The sequence below is a fragment of the Olea europaea genome, chromosome 2 (assembly GCF_002742605.1).
Source record: "Olea europaea var. sylvestris chromosome 2, O_europaea_v1, whole genome shotgun sequence".
Classification (NCBI taxonomy): domain Eukaryota; kingdom Viridiplantae; phylum Streptophyta; class Magnoliopsida; order Lamiales; family Oleaceae; genus Olea; species Olea europaea.
This window is the reverse complement of record NC_036238.1, coordinates 12,020,011-12,033,955: the sequence shown is the minus strand read 5'-3', so window position 1 is coordinate 12,033,955 and position 13,945 is coordinate 12,020,011. Positions and strand designations below refer to the sequence as shown.

Here is a 13,945-nt window from a genome sequence, read left to right as displayed (position 1 = left end):
CAAGATATTCTCTATTTTTGAAAAGTATATTCTATTATTTAAATAGTATCTATAAATTTAGAAAGTAAAAATTTTGAAATAATCCTACAAACTCTTTATATTTAACACTTCCAAAAAATATTTATTATTTTTGTCTAACTTTTATTTTAATTAATTTTTCTCTAAATTATTTTATTATTTTCCTACAATGAAATCAAAACACTTTGAATATATTTTATTATATAGAGTGAGTTTGTCTATTCAAATTTAGAGAATCAAATCCATCTCTAAATTAAAATGTTAATTTAAAAAGCTTCTTCAAGCATGATTTTAATGATTGACTTTTTAAAATAAAGAACATTTCATATTTGTCCCTCGTTTGATTTTCATTCGTATAAGAATGTGAATGAAAAATATAGTTGTTACGAGATTCACACAAGAGAGAGGAAGTCAAATATAGGTTGACGTGATGAATAACGATCTTATTTTTTATTTTATTTTTTTACCAAAAAATGAGAAACAAACAACGCCTTAGAGAGTTTCTTGATTATACTCTATTCTATTTGTTAATTATTTAACCGCTATAGTAATAGGAAATTATTTATGGTATTAAAAAATGGTGACTGAGAATTGGTCAATTTGTCATTAACTTATTAACAACAACATCAAAAATAAAAAAAGTGCTTAAGAAATAATTTTAAGTTTACGTTTAAAATATTTTATTTTAGAAATGTATGATTACAAAATTTATTTGATATAAAATTAAAATTTAAAATAATAGCAATCAAACATGGAATCAGCCGGCTTGCAGCCGTGCCGTGCCATAAGGAGCACAGGCTTGCCACGTGTCATCAATTACCCCGTGATTATTGTAATTGGCGGACCCCAAATTGTTTCTTTAACTGGAGTTCATAGCTCATTTCACGTCCACCATTGAAACTCTATATATGCGGACGGTGTTCCAGCCTTACTTATTGGAAATTATCACTGTTGTCCGAATATTACTGTGCAGTAACTGTATTGAACGAATCAATGGCTCCGATTGCAGTTGGTGACTCAATTCCAGATGGAACCCTAGCTTATTTCGACGAGAATGATCAACTCCAGAGCGTTTCAATTCACTCCCTTGCCGCCGGCAAAAAGATCATACTTTTTGCCGTTCCCGGTGCTTTCACTCCCACTTGCAGGTTATTTCCGATCTGTGATAATCGGCATTTCGCTGGCCAAATCGATCAGCAATTTTGTTAATTTATTTTTGAAGTATTTGTTTTTTATTGGGTCAATTTTGGGCGGATTATTCAAGTGCCTGGGTTTTGTTTTTGTGCATTTTTTAATATGGTGTGGGTGGGTTTTGCAGCATGAAGCATGTTCCTGGGTTCATCGAGAAGGCTGACGAGTTGAAGTCAAAGGGTGTTGATGAAATCTTGTGCATCAGTGGTATGATATTGATATCCATTATATTTTTATGGGTCTATTTTCTAATGATTCTGGATTAAATATCTACATTAACTTGCATGTAATTTGGGAGAAGCTTGTCTTCTATTAAACTGTGTGGGTCATTATTATGCATTTCTTCTGAAAAAAATTTTGTTGAAGTAATAAGTAATTGTTCTCTTGAAGTTGATTATATGTCTAAATCATCTACAAGTTATATATTAGGAAATTTGTTTATCATGGCAAAATTAGCAATTGGAAAAAGTGAAATAATCTTTGTTAACTAGCCATGTAGAAAATGTAAATGAATTGGTAATGTTCTAATTGGAGTTTGAAATTATCTTGTACTCTTAAATTTAGAATGTGTTTGTAGTTATTCTGCGTAAGGATTCCACATTTTTTGATGATGGTATTCATTTTCATCAAGTGATGTCAACATGATATCCAAATCGAAAACAAGCTACGATTCAGAGTCGGTTTATGAGTACATGAAAAAGTTTGTTAATCTCATACTTGTCGTTTGTTTCACATTCTTTTCCCATTAAAATGAAAAATATGACCGTTATCCATCACATCAAGTTACCATATTTGAATTTCTATTTCTTATATGGGGCTGTAACAAATATATTTTTCATTCTCATTTTTTACATAAAATGGGAAACAAACGGGAACTAGATTAATACTGTAACAAATTGTAAGCTCCTAAAGAGCTCTGTGAATTCCAGTATAGACCACTGTTTGATCGAAAAAATAGGAGCTGGGTGGGCAGATGGTTTGGATATTTGTTTGAAACGGTGATTAAAATTTGATGCCAAACCCGTCTTTGGATTATATTTGTGAAGGCCCTCATTTAAGGTGATGTCCTTCACTGTCTTGTGATAATTACAGTGAAGAGGCTTGACTTCTGAAGTTATTTCTGATCTTTGAAAATGCATCTCTATAGTTGTAACATATCAGTCGAATTACCAATTTGTTTTCTCTACATAGCAGAGAAAATTTGACACCCAATGATTTTAGCTAGGACGATTCTTTATAAAGTCTTGACCTTTTATTTGTTTCTTGTTTGCAGTCAATGACCCATTTGTGATGAAGGCATGGGCAAAAACTTACCCTGACAATAAGCATGTTAAGTTTCTAGCCGATGGCTCTGCAAGTTACACTAAGGCACTTGGTCTTGAGCTCGACCTCTCGGAGAAAGGGCTTGGCACTCGGTCCAGGAGGTTTGCTCTTTTGGTTGAGGACTTGAAGGTGAAAGTTGCTAATATTGAGGAAGGTGGAGAGTTCACAGTTTCCAGCGCCGAAGATATCTTAAAAGCTCTGTAATTTGTCCGTTCCCCCTACGGGTTCTTTATTCTGTCGTTGAACTTCCGTTTTACTTTATAATATCCTCGTATGTCTCGTTTACTCGTGTAAAGTATTTGAGCTTTTTCAATCGAAGTGATATTTGGTTATGTGTGAAACATCTGTTGCTTCTTTCCAAAGTTTACATTTTGAATTTGGTTCTTTAGTCCTTGTTTGGGCCACATTATATTCCTAAGAATGCATTTTTGAATGGTGTATTGATGGGAAATGTATGGTTAAAAAATAAAGAAAATTTTTAAATTTGCATGTAATATTATTTTATTGAAGAATGTGTGGTTGAAATAATATCAAATCATGTATATTTTTGAAAAAATTTGGCTCAAACATAGCCTTAGCCTATGATTGAGAATAGGGGAGGCATTGGGTCAAGCTCGCTTAAACGCCTCAGCGCCTAGCTGGAGCTCTTCTGGTGACTGGTGTGTACAAACAATGCTCGGCCCGACCCTTCAGCTCGTTTGAACCAAGCACGAATTGACTCTCTTTTTAAGCGTTAACGGTTCGTGAAAAAAAATTAAATTTTGAGCTCGTCTCAATACGATCCCGAGCAGGCCATGGACGGATTTGAGCCGAGCAGGCGAGAGACTTGGGCCCATTTGCCACTCCTAATTGTGAGCTGATCTCGACTACTAAATCGTTGTTTGATGCTTATTAAAAAGAGGTTTTTTAGGAAAATGAATATCAAAACAATGATTTTTGAAAAAATGTGCAGTTATAAAATAGAAAAAGTTTTAGGGTTATGTGTAAAATATTTTAGTCACTGTTTGACTCTCTTTAAAACGAAATAATTTATTTCTCATATTCACACAATAAAATATTTTGCACATAAATTTAAAAAATATTTTTCACTTATTTATCACAAATTCTCAAAAGATCACTAGTCAAAATATTATTTTTTACACAAAAAGGATCATCAGATAGGGGCTTAATTCGTATGTGATTGAAAATAATTTATTATTATTAATTTTTTAGAAGGAGAGAATTTTTCGAGAATGATAGGCAGATAGGGACTAAATTCTAAATGAACTTTGAACGAGATTTTTTAGGTGTATGGTCCATCAATAAATTGACTGATGTGAACTATTTTATCCTCCCCTGCAATAAGAGAAGGTTTATAGTTGCAATATTTAACTATAATTCTTTTTTTTTCTTCTTCTTCTTCTCATTTCTTACCAATCATTTATTTATTTATTTCATATAAAATTTGAAATGAAAGTCGAAATCAAATTATTTCTCACCACAACCACATCACTTCAACGGCCTTGTTGAAATAATGGAATGTCCAAAGCAAGCTCCCACTAACTTGACAGAAAACGTGGCTCTCTATAAAGGAATCTCCACCACTAGAATCAAATCCCTTTTGATTCACATGTCAATTTTTGACTCCACTAGAATCAATTAGACAATGTAAATATTTTCTTAACCTGACTTTGATCTCTTGTGCAGAATTGTAGTATATAATACATGTTTTAATCCTTATTAAAATTCAAGAAAATTTAAAATATAATTGTCTTTTAAGATTTAAGAAGTTAAGCATTCTTTTAAGTTGAAGAAGTATCAACACCCTTGATACTTATTTATACAATCCGTAATGGTATTTTGATTATATTTATCTATATTTGTTCGAGTCCTCTCATGGCTATTGAGGTGAGTACTCGACTGTAAACTTTAGAGTCTCGTGGAATTAGTCGATGTGTGCGTAAACTGGTCGGACATTCACGGTCTTAATAAAAAAAAAAAAAAAAATTATCCATAATTTCACCCCCGAATACTTCTTTATACAACATTTAACAGTTAATTTGGTTATATCAATCTATTTAAGCGCAGAGTTACAATTTTGAGGAAATGCTCACAAAACATCAGAGTGTCTGATGCCTTAACTAACAGTTAATGAATGGGTTTTCTTATGGAGGAATAACTGATAGAGATAAGGAGGTGGTCGAATTCATGAAGAAGAATGGATGTAATCCTAATTTAATAAATTACTCGGCGACAACGAATGGATTCTGCAAGGAGGGAAGACTGAAGGAAGCCAGGAAAACTGTTGATGAGATGAAACTGCCGATCTGAAACTTGATAATGTTATCTACACTACTTAAAGTATCTTCTTATTTATGGTTGCTAGAACTGATGAAGTCATTGCTATGCTCAAGGAGATGAAAGAAAATGAGTTGCAGACAAAATTTGAATCGTTGGTAGGGATGAGATTTTGAGGATAAAATAAAAATTATTGGGTCTCAATATCCTAGGGCCCAAAGCTTAGCTGAGCCTAAGGTGGGTCTGGCCCTGAGCGGGAATATAACCCCTAGGAATCGCTCTTCTCATGGCGATTGCTTGTGTATCTTTTGTAGAGAACTATCCGTTACCGCATCTTCCTCTTGCTTGTTCCAAAACCTAGTCATAGGTGAGACTCTGATCCTGATGCCCAAAAGCTCTGAGTTTGGAAGGATTAGGTGTAAAGCATACAGCCGATGAAGTAGATCATGGATTCTGATCCCTGTCGATGCAATCAAGTCAAATATATTTTAGGGAAAACAATCACAAATATAGGAAGGAACTAGTTGATATAAGAAGATCTCGTTATAGGATGAAAATATGTATATCCAATTTGAATCACTCTCAATGGACACATCGTTACTATCCAGAGTAGAAGAATGGATAGGGATGACAGGATTGGAACCCACCGATTACTTTTTCTTTTTTCATTTCAATTCTACTTTTTTAATTTTTTTTTTTTTTTTTTTTTTTTTTTTTTTTTTGAAATTGTAGTTTAAAAATTTAAACATTTCGCAACACCAAATTCTGAATACATGTTTAAGAATCAAGGTGGTATCCACTATCCATTACTTTTTATTGGTGAATAATTAAATAAGCATATGGCAATCATATTCCATTTATTCTTGTATTAGGTCTATTACTAAGAAATATGAGGTTTAATCCAATATAAAATTCAATATTGAAAATACAGCGTCTCGCTGCTTTTGACTATCTAAGAAAATCAAGAAATCTCTATAAGTGATAATCGTTAGGGTTAATTAGTAACAAGTTCATTTAATTAGCACTGTATATTGTTGAGGATATTAAGTTGTCCGCTTGACAAATTTATAAATTAATTTATGTAAAAGAATAATAGTGGATTTCACCATGAATGTACAATTGAAATTAATATTTACCTTTATTTAAATTTATGAATCAATTGTAAATTATATCCCAGGAGAGGCTAAAAACAATAAATAAACTATATAAGATAATATTTACTTTAAGAACAAAACAAAACAAGAATGATCCACTTGGTAAATATTGATATAAACACAACTTTTAACTCATTGTTTAAACTGGTATTAGTTCACGCGTGGATTTGGACGATTTTTGTCATTAAAAACTAATGTAAACAATAGGTTGAGGGGTTGAATTGTGCAATTTCTCCTTTTAAATACACCAAGAATGAATTTTTTGTTGGCAAAAATTAACAAATTAACACATATATGTCATAAAAATTTAGAGGTTGTTTGGTGGAGATTAAAATTAGATTTTTAGTAGATTTTGATAGAAATATTTGAAATGTGTGATTGAAAAGTTGTAGGATCTGTAAAAGATTTAGTGAATATTGATTGTTTGATTTTGACTCAAATTAGAATTTGAGCCAAACAGGGGCTTAATAAAGGAAAAAGAAAAGGAAGACAAATATATTAGATTGAAAGGCCAAGTTTTAATAATTTGTGTTTACCACCATTCTCCGACTTCATTTAAGCTGAGGTGAGCACCTATCTCGTATACACCCCAGGTTGAGTTTGTAACCTCAACTCGATCTTGCTACCGCCGTAATTTTAAGAGGCACAATGATTACACATCCCTTACACCTTGTCAAATCGTCCAATCAATCAAAGAAACTTAGAAGAAGTGACTTCAGCATCGTCCAAACCCACCAATTATCTACTATAACTACTTATCTTAAAGTAAGTCATGATTTCCTGACAAAAGGAGGGTATTATTATGATTTGATGGGAGCCGACCTCTCTAGCCAATAAAAAAAAAGATTTGCGACACACAAACCAAGCTCGGTATTATGAATGATCCAATTGACGAGACATAATTCTAAGAGAATTAGACTTAATTCACTCTATAAATAGAAAAGGATGGTCCCCTCCAAAAGGGAGGGACCATGGAAGCCATTCACTTCCACAAAGAAACATACTTGTAACCTCCATTATCGATAAAAAGTATAGTTATTAAAATTGGACCAGATCTGTCAATGCAACTCAAAAATCAGCAAACTAGATTGTGATCCAGTTCGGTTGCTATAATTGGTACATTTAGCAAGTGAACCGGTCAAAGTTCGGTTGAACCGCCCACTATAATGGTCGAATTGTATGGTTTTAGATGAACTTGGAACTAGTTCAAGGCTAAACCGATTTATGACAAAGTCAAGTGCAAATTTTTTCTTCAATATGCAACGGCAGAGATTCGAACATTGGCATTTGAAGTGAAATATCACATCCATAACCATTATGGCAACATGCGACCTTGTATAACAATAGTGAACTAATACATATATACTCTATATTTAGGAAGATTGTTGTCCTTCGTCTTAAAAAAATATTTTAATTAAAATTACAATTCAGGAATGACCTACCAATTGAACCACGATCCAGTGACGCAATGATTTGCCTAGGAAAGTTGGCAAAAAAATTGTGCTTAGCAATTTTTGACGTCAATAATTTGTATCGATCTGTGTCATTTGTAATCTTATTGCATAATGCTACTAAGTAGATTATTTCTTGTTGCTCTCCTTTTTCTCTTTCAAAATGTTAAATTTAGCCCTCATTTGAAGTCAATTTTACAAAATCACATTTTTTCTCACACTCGTTTCTCCATTACATTTTTCTATTTTTTCACAAGTTCCAAAAAAATCACTTCTCAAAAAATCAATTTTCTAAAGGGCTTAGTTTATTAAAAAAAAATGATATTTTTTACTGTTGATATGGTTATTTTGCTTTATACACATTACATTTCCCTTTTTATTTTTGTATATTTGTAACATTTATATCATATTAAGTTTAGAAAATTAAAATTTTCATATTATTATTCCAAATATGCAGCAAAGTTGCCATTGAATAAGTCCAATTTTCTTATATTCAAGATTTGGAATCAATTTATTTAAAAATAAGAAAATTGATTATTTCTTGAAAAGTAATGAGATTTTTGTTTAATAGTAAGTTATTTAGTGGTGTTAATAACATGGTCAACCATACAGCTCCAACGTTGTTCTTTCAATTCACCAATTTGTAAGTATAATGTTACTTGAAGGGCTGGTGAAAGGTGGATTAAACAGAGGTTGAGGTGCATTCATCAGCCATGTTCAAGAAACACGGTTGAATTTGTAATTGCCGCCTTGTCATCGAATTTTATCGCCTGTTTCTTTAATATTTTAACTTATTCCTTTATTAAGGGTTTGCCCTCTTTCGGAAAAAAATAAGTTTGTAATAGTGAATTTTTTGAAAAATGTGAGGTTGAAAAGTAGAGAAAAATTTTTAGTTTACGGATAAATTATTTATTGAAAAATTGTGTGGTTGAAAATGAGTTTGAAGAAAAATAATTTTTTAAATAATGAAGCTCAAATGGAGGCTAAGCAAGACATAAATTAGTATTGTTCACGTGGTTGTTTAAATACTATTCTTTGTAATCGAGATTCGTGTGAATTGATAATTCTTGAACTTCATTTTCGATTTGATACTCTTTAATAAGTAAGATTAAAATATTGTTTGTTGTTAATAAGAAAGATTGTTATCTTGATCTTACTATTCTGATTGGAATTATCCAGTTTGAAAGAAACTAGGAAGAACAGATTTAAAATTATGTCTGAATCTTCTAGTTCATCTATATTAGCACCCTCCACCTTCTTTCGAAAATCTAATGCTTCTAAAATCGACTCCCTTTATGAAATATCTTACCTACCTGAATCTGAAAAAACCCCAGTTACAGATATACCTCTTGTCAATCCTTACCTTCCATATAACAAACCCCGAAATTCCTTCACCAAAACTGTTAAAAATATCATTTCACCATCAAAATCCCAAATCAAAGAATATGTTCAGGCATCAAAGTTTGATCAGCATCTTCTACCTGCTACTGAAAAGGAGCAGTTTGTCACCTTAGATTTACCATCTCATCTTCCAAAAGTATGGTTATCTGAAGGTTTTACCCATCTTCATTTTGGAGCTGTAAGAATTGCACTTACCCTCCATGGAAGAAAAGGTCTTCCTGCTGTTTCTAGAATTGCTCTTCTAAATACACGATTTGCTGATTATCAACATGCGTGTATTGGCACTGTGGAAACTACACTCAATGCGGGAACAGTACTTGTTACTATGTTTCCAAATTTTAATATGCCAATTGCAAATCCATTATTGTTATTAGCTTTAAAAATTCAGGTCCAAATTGTTGGAGCAGTTCCAACAGCAGTCGCATATGGAGCAACACTTCATTACCAGATGGCTTACAGAATTCAAAATCACTCTCTTGATTTTGTCACTCCTAATGGGACGGATGATGCTTTAATAATTCAGATGGGAACAGATCAGCCAAGCTGTACATATGTCCCCAGACAGATTCCTAGATCTGAGCTCATTAAATTGATCCCTCAAACCTGGGTTACTAGTTATGAGCAACATCACCAGGCATCAAAAGACTCTCTGCCCATACAATCAGCAACTCATCATTTCAGGAGAAAGTCAAATGGCGAAGTTGAGATCATGTTTCAAAAAAACCTGCAAATAAAAAGCCTCCTTGTTTTCCAACACAGTTTGCTTTTTCCAATGGAGAAATTCCCATTTATGGATTTGATGCAAATGGCAGGCCAATTTATTGCAAATCTGATAACTCAGGACATATTTATTGGGATGTATGTTTCTGCGCGAGATGCATAGAAGATGAAGAAGATCTATTTAACGATCATCCTTCCAGGAAGAAAAAGAAAAAGAAGAATAGCCAACAAAAGTTGCGTGAAGCATATGAAAACAAATTTGCAAGAGTTGATTTGTTAGGAGAACCCTCTAGAAAATTTGACTATTATGTCAAGTACACTCCACCTCCTACAAGTGATGAATCTATTATTCCTACTGATTGGGATGATGATGATCCATGGGATTGCGACCAACTACATAAAAAAATGGGACTGGGATAATAGTCCACCTCCATCTCCTCAGATAGCTATGCCTATAGCTATGTTCCACCCTCCTCAACAAGAAGAGTTTCCTCCATTGTCCTCTTTTGACAAAGAGCAGTCAACTCATGCCTGGAAGATCAAGAATCCCACATCCAGAAAATCGGATGGTTCAGTTGACCAGCTTTCAGCAGCAAAAGCAGTTTTAAACTGACAGTCAGAAAATGCAGTCCAACAAAATTCCCTGTTGAGAAAAATTGACCAAAGTCAGCAAAGAATTGAAAGGACTCTATAGCAACAAGCACAAACACTATTAACCCCTCTTCAAGCCTGTAAACAAAAGATTGAAACCCTCCATGCTGAAATCATGACCCTTTTACAAAACCGTTTACCCATAACAGATCAAGAAAGAGAAATAAGAAATCTAAAAAAATAACTCATTTCTCTTGAAAACAATTCCATGATCCCACCTTCTACTCCATATCACCCTATCTCATATACCCATATATCACAAACTTCAGGACCCATGTATTCAACAGGAGCTTATGAATCCACATCTTCACTCTTCACTCCTGAAGAATGGGAAAAGAAATTGACACCTCTTTCTTATCCCGATATAAAGAAAACCAAACCATTAGCCTCACAAAATCTACAAACTTTACCTCCACCAAACCCAGAAAAAAGACCACAAATGATGATAAAAAAACCCCATAACCACTTTCCTACAAAAAACTCAAAATCGTTCCTCTATAACTCCTATTTTAACCATCCCAAATGAAACTAGTTCTGAACTTGAAGAGTCCTCAGATGAATCTCTAGAAGATCATCCTCCTTTTTATATGGCTGACAGAACACAATCAAGTCAAACTCAACAAGGAATTCCTGTTGTTGATGAGCCAGAAATAATTGATGAAGAAATTGCTAATCCTCATGTTGTGAACAATTATTATTCACAAAATAGTACTTCAGCAACCAAATTTCCTTTTGATGATATTCCTCCAGCTTTGTGGAAAGCAAGATTTCAAGAAATGAAAGCATGGTGTTTAGCAGAATTACAAAGGCCAAATATGACTCATTCTGTAGTCATAAAATCTTTTCTGGCAAGAATCACTGGGTTCTTAAAAGATTGGTATGAGCTCTTGCAGAATATCGCCAGACCCAATATTCTAATTCCCCAACAATAGATGCTTTCATAGAATTATTAGATTGGGAATTCTATGGAAAGACGGATCATTTGAAGGATACTGCAAGAGAGGAATTCTTCAAATTGAAATGTTGTTCTTACAATCCTAAAGATCTAGATAAACATTTCCACAATGCTGCTAGGCGATTCTATCTCATTAGTGGAATGGACGATACAAATATAAAGCAGGCTTACTTAGAATCCATCCCACAGCCTCTTGGTCAAGAGACACTCAGAATGATTGAAATAAAAGGACAATCATTGGGAACCACTTCATTTGGAGAGCTTCACAACTGGGTCAAAAGAACCTTGAAAAAACTCTGCAATCAAAGAGAGTTTTTAAAGGATATTAGTACAACAGGACAGAAGCTTGAAAAGGCATGTGATCAGCCAGATTTGAAGATTAAGCGCCGACATGAGAACAAGAGTTGTGATTGTCCAGGAAAGAAGAAATTCCACAGAATGAGGTTCAAATTTCAGAACAAAAGATTTTCCAAATCTTTTCCTCGAAGAAGAAGATATTTTAAAAGGAAATTCACAAAGAAAAAGGGAGACAGGTGTTTTATCTGTGGAAATAAGGGCCATTTTGCAAAAAATTGTACCAACAAAAAGAAGGAGAAAATTTTACACCAAATCTATGCAGCAACAAAAGTGGAAGAAGAAGCGGACCTTGAATCGGTATTTTCTGAAGAAGATGAGCAGTCTCCTAAAACTATCTTCGTACTGGAATTTGACTCCGATGATGAGAGCACTAATGGTTATGATAGTATAGAGGAATGCTATGGAATGCAAGTGATCAATCTTAGTCTTCCAGTTCCGATGGTTGAAGTCAAAATATTTCCAGGAAAATATGAAAGACCAATCATAGTTGCAGGTCTGCTCGACACTGGAGCAGCTTGTTCAATCTTAAATCCAGCCATTCTCCCCAAAGACATGTGGAAAACACATCAGCAAATATTCCAGGCAGCCAATAATGAGTATTTTTCAACAGAGTTGATAAGTAAGCCAGTGACACTTCAGTTCTTTCCTGAATGTAATGTCTCACACAAGTTACTTGGATCATCTTTACCAGGAAAGGATATTGTAATCGGTTTTGACATCATTCGACAATTGTGGGCAAAACGTGTTATTCCTCTTCCAAATGGCCTTAGATACAAGTCCTACTTTTTGTCATACATACAGCCAACCACATATTTTTCCATAACCAGCCTTGATGATATAACAAGCCTATTAATCCAAGAATGTTGTGCAGATTCTCGCACAGAATTTCTCACCAAATGCACTCACCCTTTATGGAAAAATCCAGATTTTTTCATATCCTTACCTTTCAAAAGAAATGAAGACGTTAACCCTACTAAAGCCAGCCATATTGGAATGAGTCTTGAACACCTCCAGTTAGCAACCAAAGAGTTAAGCCAATTGCAAGATAAAGGTCTCATTGAACCTACCACTTCTCAATGGGCATGCCAAGCATTTTATGTCAACAAAAGAAGTGAACAAGTTCGTGGAAAAATGAGACTTGTGATTGATTATAAACCATTGAATCACTTCCTTGCTGATGACAAGTTCCCTCTTCCAAACAAAAGAACTTTATTTGTCAGTCTGTCCAGGGCGCAGATATTTTCAAAGTTTGATCTAAAAGCGAGATTTTGGCAATTGGGAATTATGAAAGATGAAAGGCATAAGACAAGTTTCTGTATCCCAAACTACCACTATCAATGGACGGTTATGCCATTCGGTCTTAAGACGGCCCCCTCATTGTTCCAAAAGGCTATCACAAGAATTTATCGTCCAATATTAGAGTCAGCATTAATCTATATTGATGATATTCTCTTGTTCTCAAAAGATGCCGAGTCTCATTCTCAACTGTTGTCTCAATTCGCTGATCTGACAAAACAATTTGGAGTAATGCTTTCTCAGAAAAAGATGGTTATTGGAGTCTCTGAAATTGATTTCTTGGGCATGCATATTAAAGATGGTCAATATTCTTTACAACCACATGTTGGTCAGGAATTGTTAAAGTTTGCAGACACAGATCTCTCTAAACGAGAAGTCCAACAGTTCCTTGGGATTGTAAATTACATGGCCGATTTTGTTGATCATTTAACTCCTATTATCAGACCATTGCAAAACATGTTGAAAAAAGATGCACCACCGTGGTCTTCAAAACAAACAAAAGCAGTCCGAAAAATCAAATAAAAGGTGCAAGAACTTCCAGCTCTATCCATCCCTACTAACGAAAAAATGATCTTACAAACTGATGCAAGTGATCTATATTGGACAGCAGTTCTATTGGAGGAGAAAAATGGAAAAAGAAACATTTGTGGATACAAAAGTGGAGTATTCTCAGAAGTAGAAAAACATTATCATTCCACTTTCAAAGAAATCTTGGCGGTAAAATGTGGTATTGAGAAATTTCAGTTTCATCTCATTGGACACAAATTTCTTATTGAAATGGACATGTCAGCATTCCCTAAAATGCTTTCATTCAAACAAAAACAAATTCCAAATTCTCAACTACTCAGATGGGCAGGATGGTTTTCAAACTTTGACTTTGATGTCAAACATATAAAGGGAAAAACCAACCTCCTTCCAGACCTACTCACCAGACCAAAAGCTTTTTACTCCCAACCTATCCCTGTAATCTGTATGATAAACCTTCCCTTTCATTTGCTTTCTCAAAATGAACAAATTCCCCCAGAACTTAATACTCTCGTCAGAGACAAAACCCTCCATTCCCGAGCCAAAGAGTTCATGTTAAAATACCAGTCCATTATTATCAGGCAAACAGGAATTGAAACTCTTGTTGGTCTTGGATTTCATTCGGA

The 13,945-nt window shown here is 33.9% G+C and overlaps 1 protein-coding gene across 1 annotated transcript; it reads left to right on the top strand.

Annotated features, from left to right (window-relative positions):
* Window positions 1–909: 909 nt before the first annotated feature.
* LOC111411079 (peroxiredoxin-2) lies at window positions 910–2,920 on the top strand. The gene is made up of 3 exons (XM_023041650.1): window positions 910–1,166; window positions 1,337–1,416; window positions 2,483–2,920. The coding sequence occupies exons 1-3, from the start codon at window positions 1,012–1,014 to the stop codon at window positions 2,734–2,736; spliced, it is 489 nt and encodes a 162-aa protein (XP_022897418.1). The 5' UTR covers window positions 910–1,011; the 3' UTR covers window positions 2,737–2,920.
* Window positions 2,921–13,945: the final 11,025 nt, after the last annotated feature.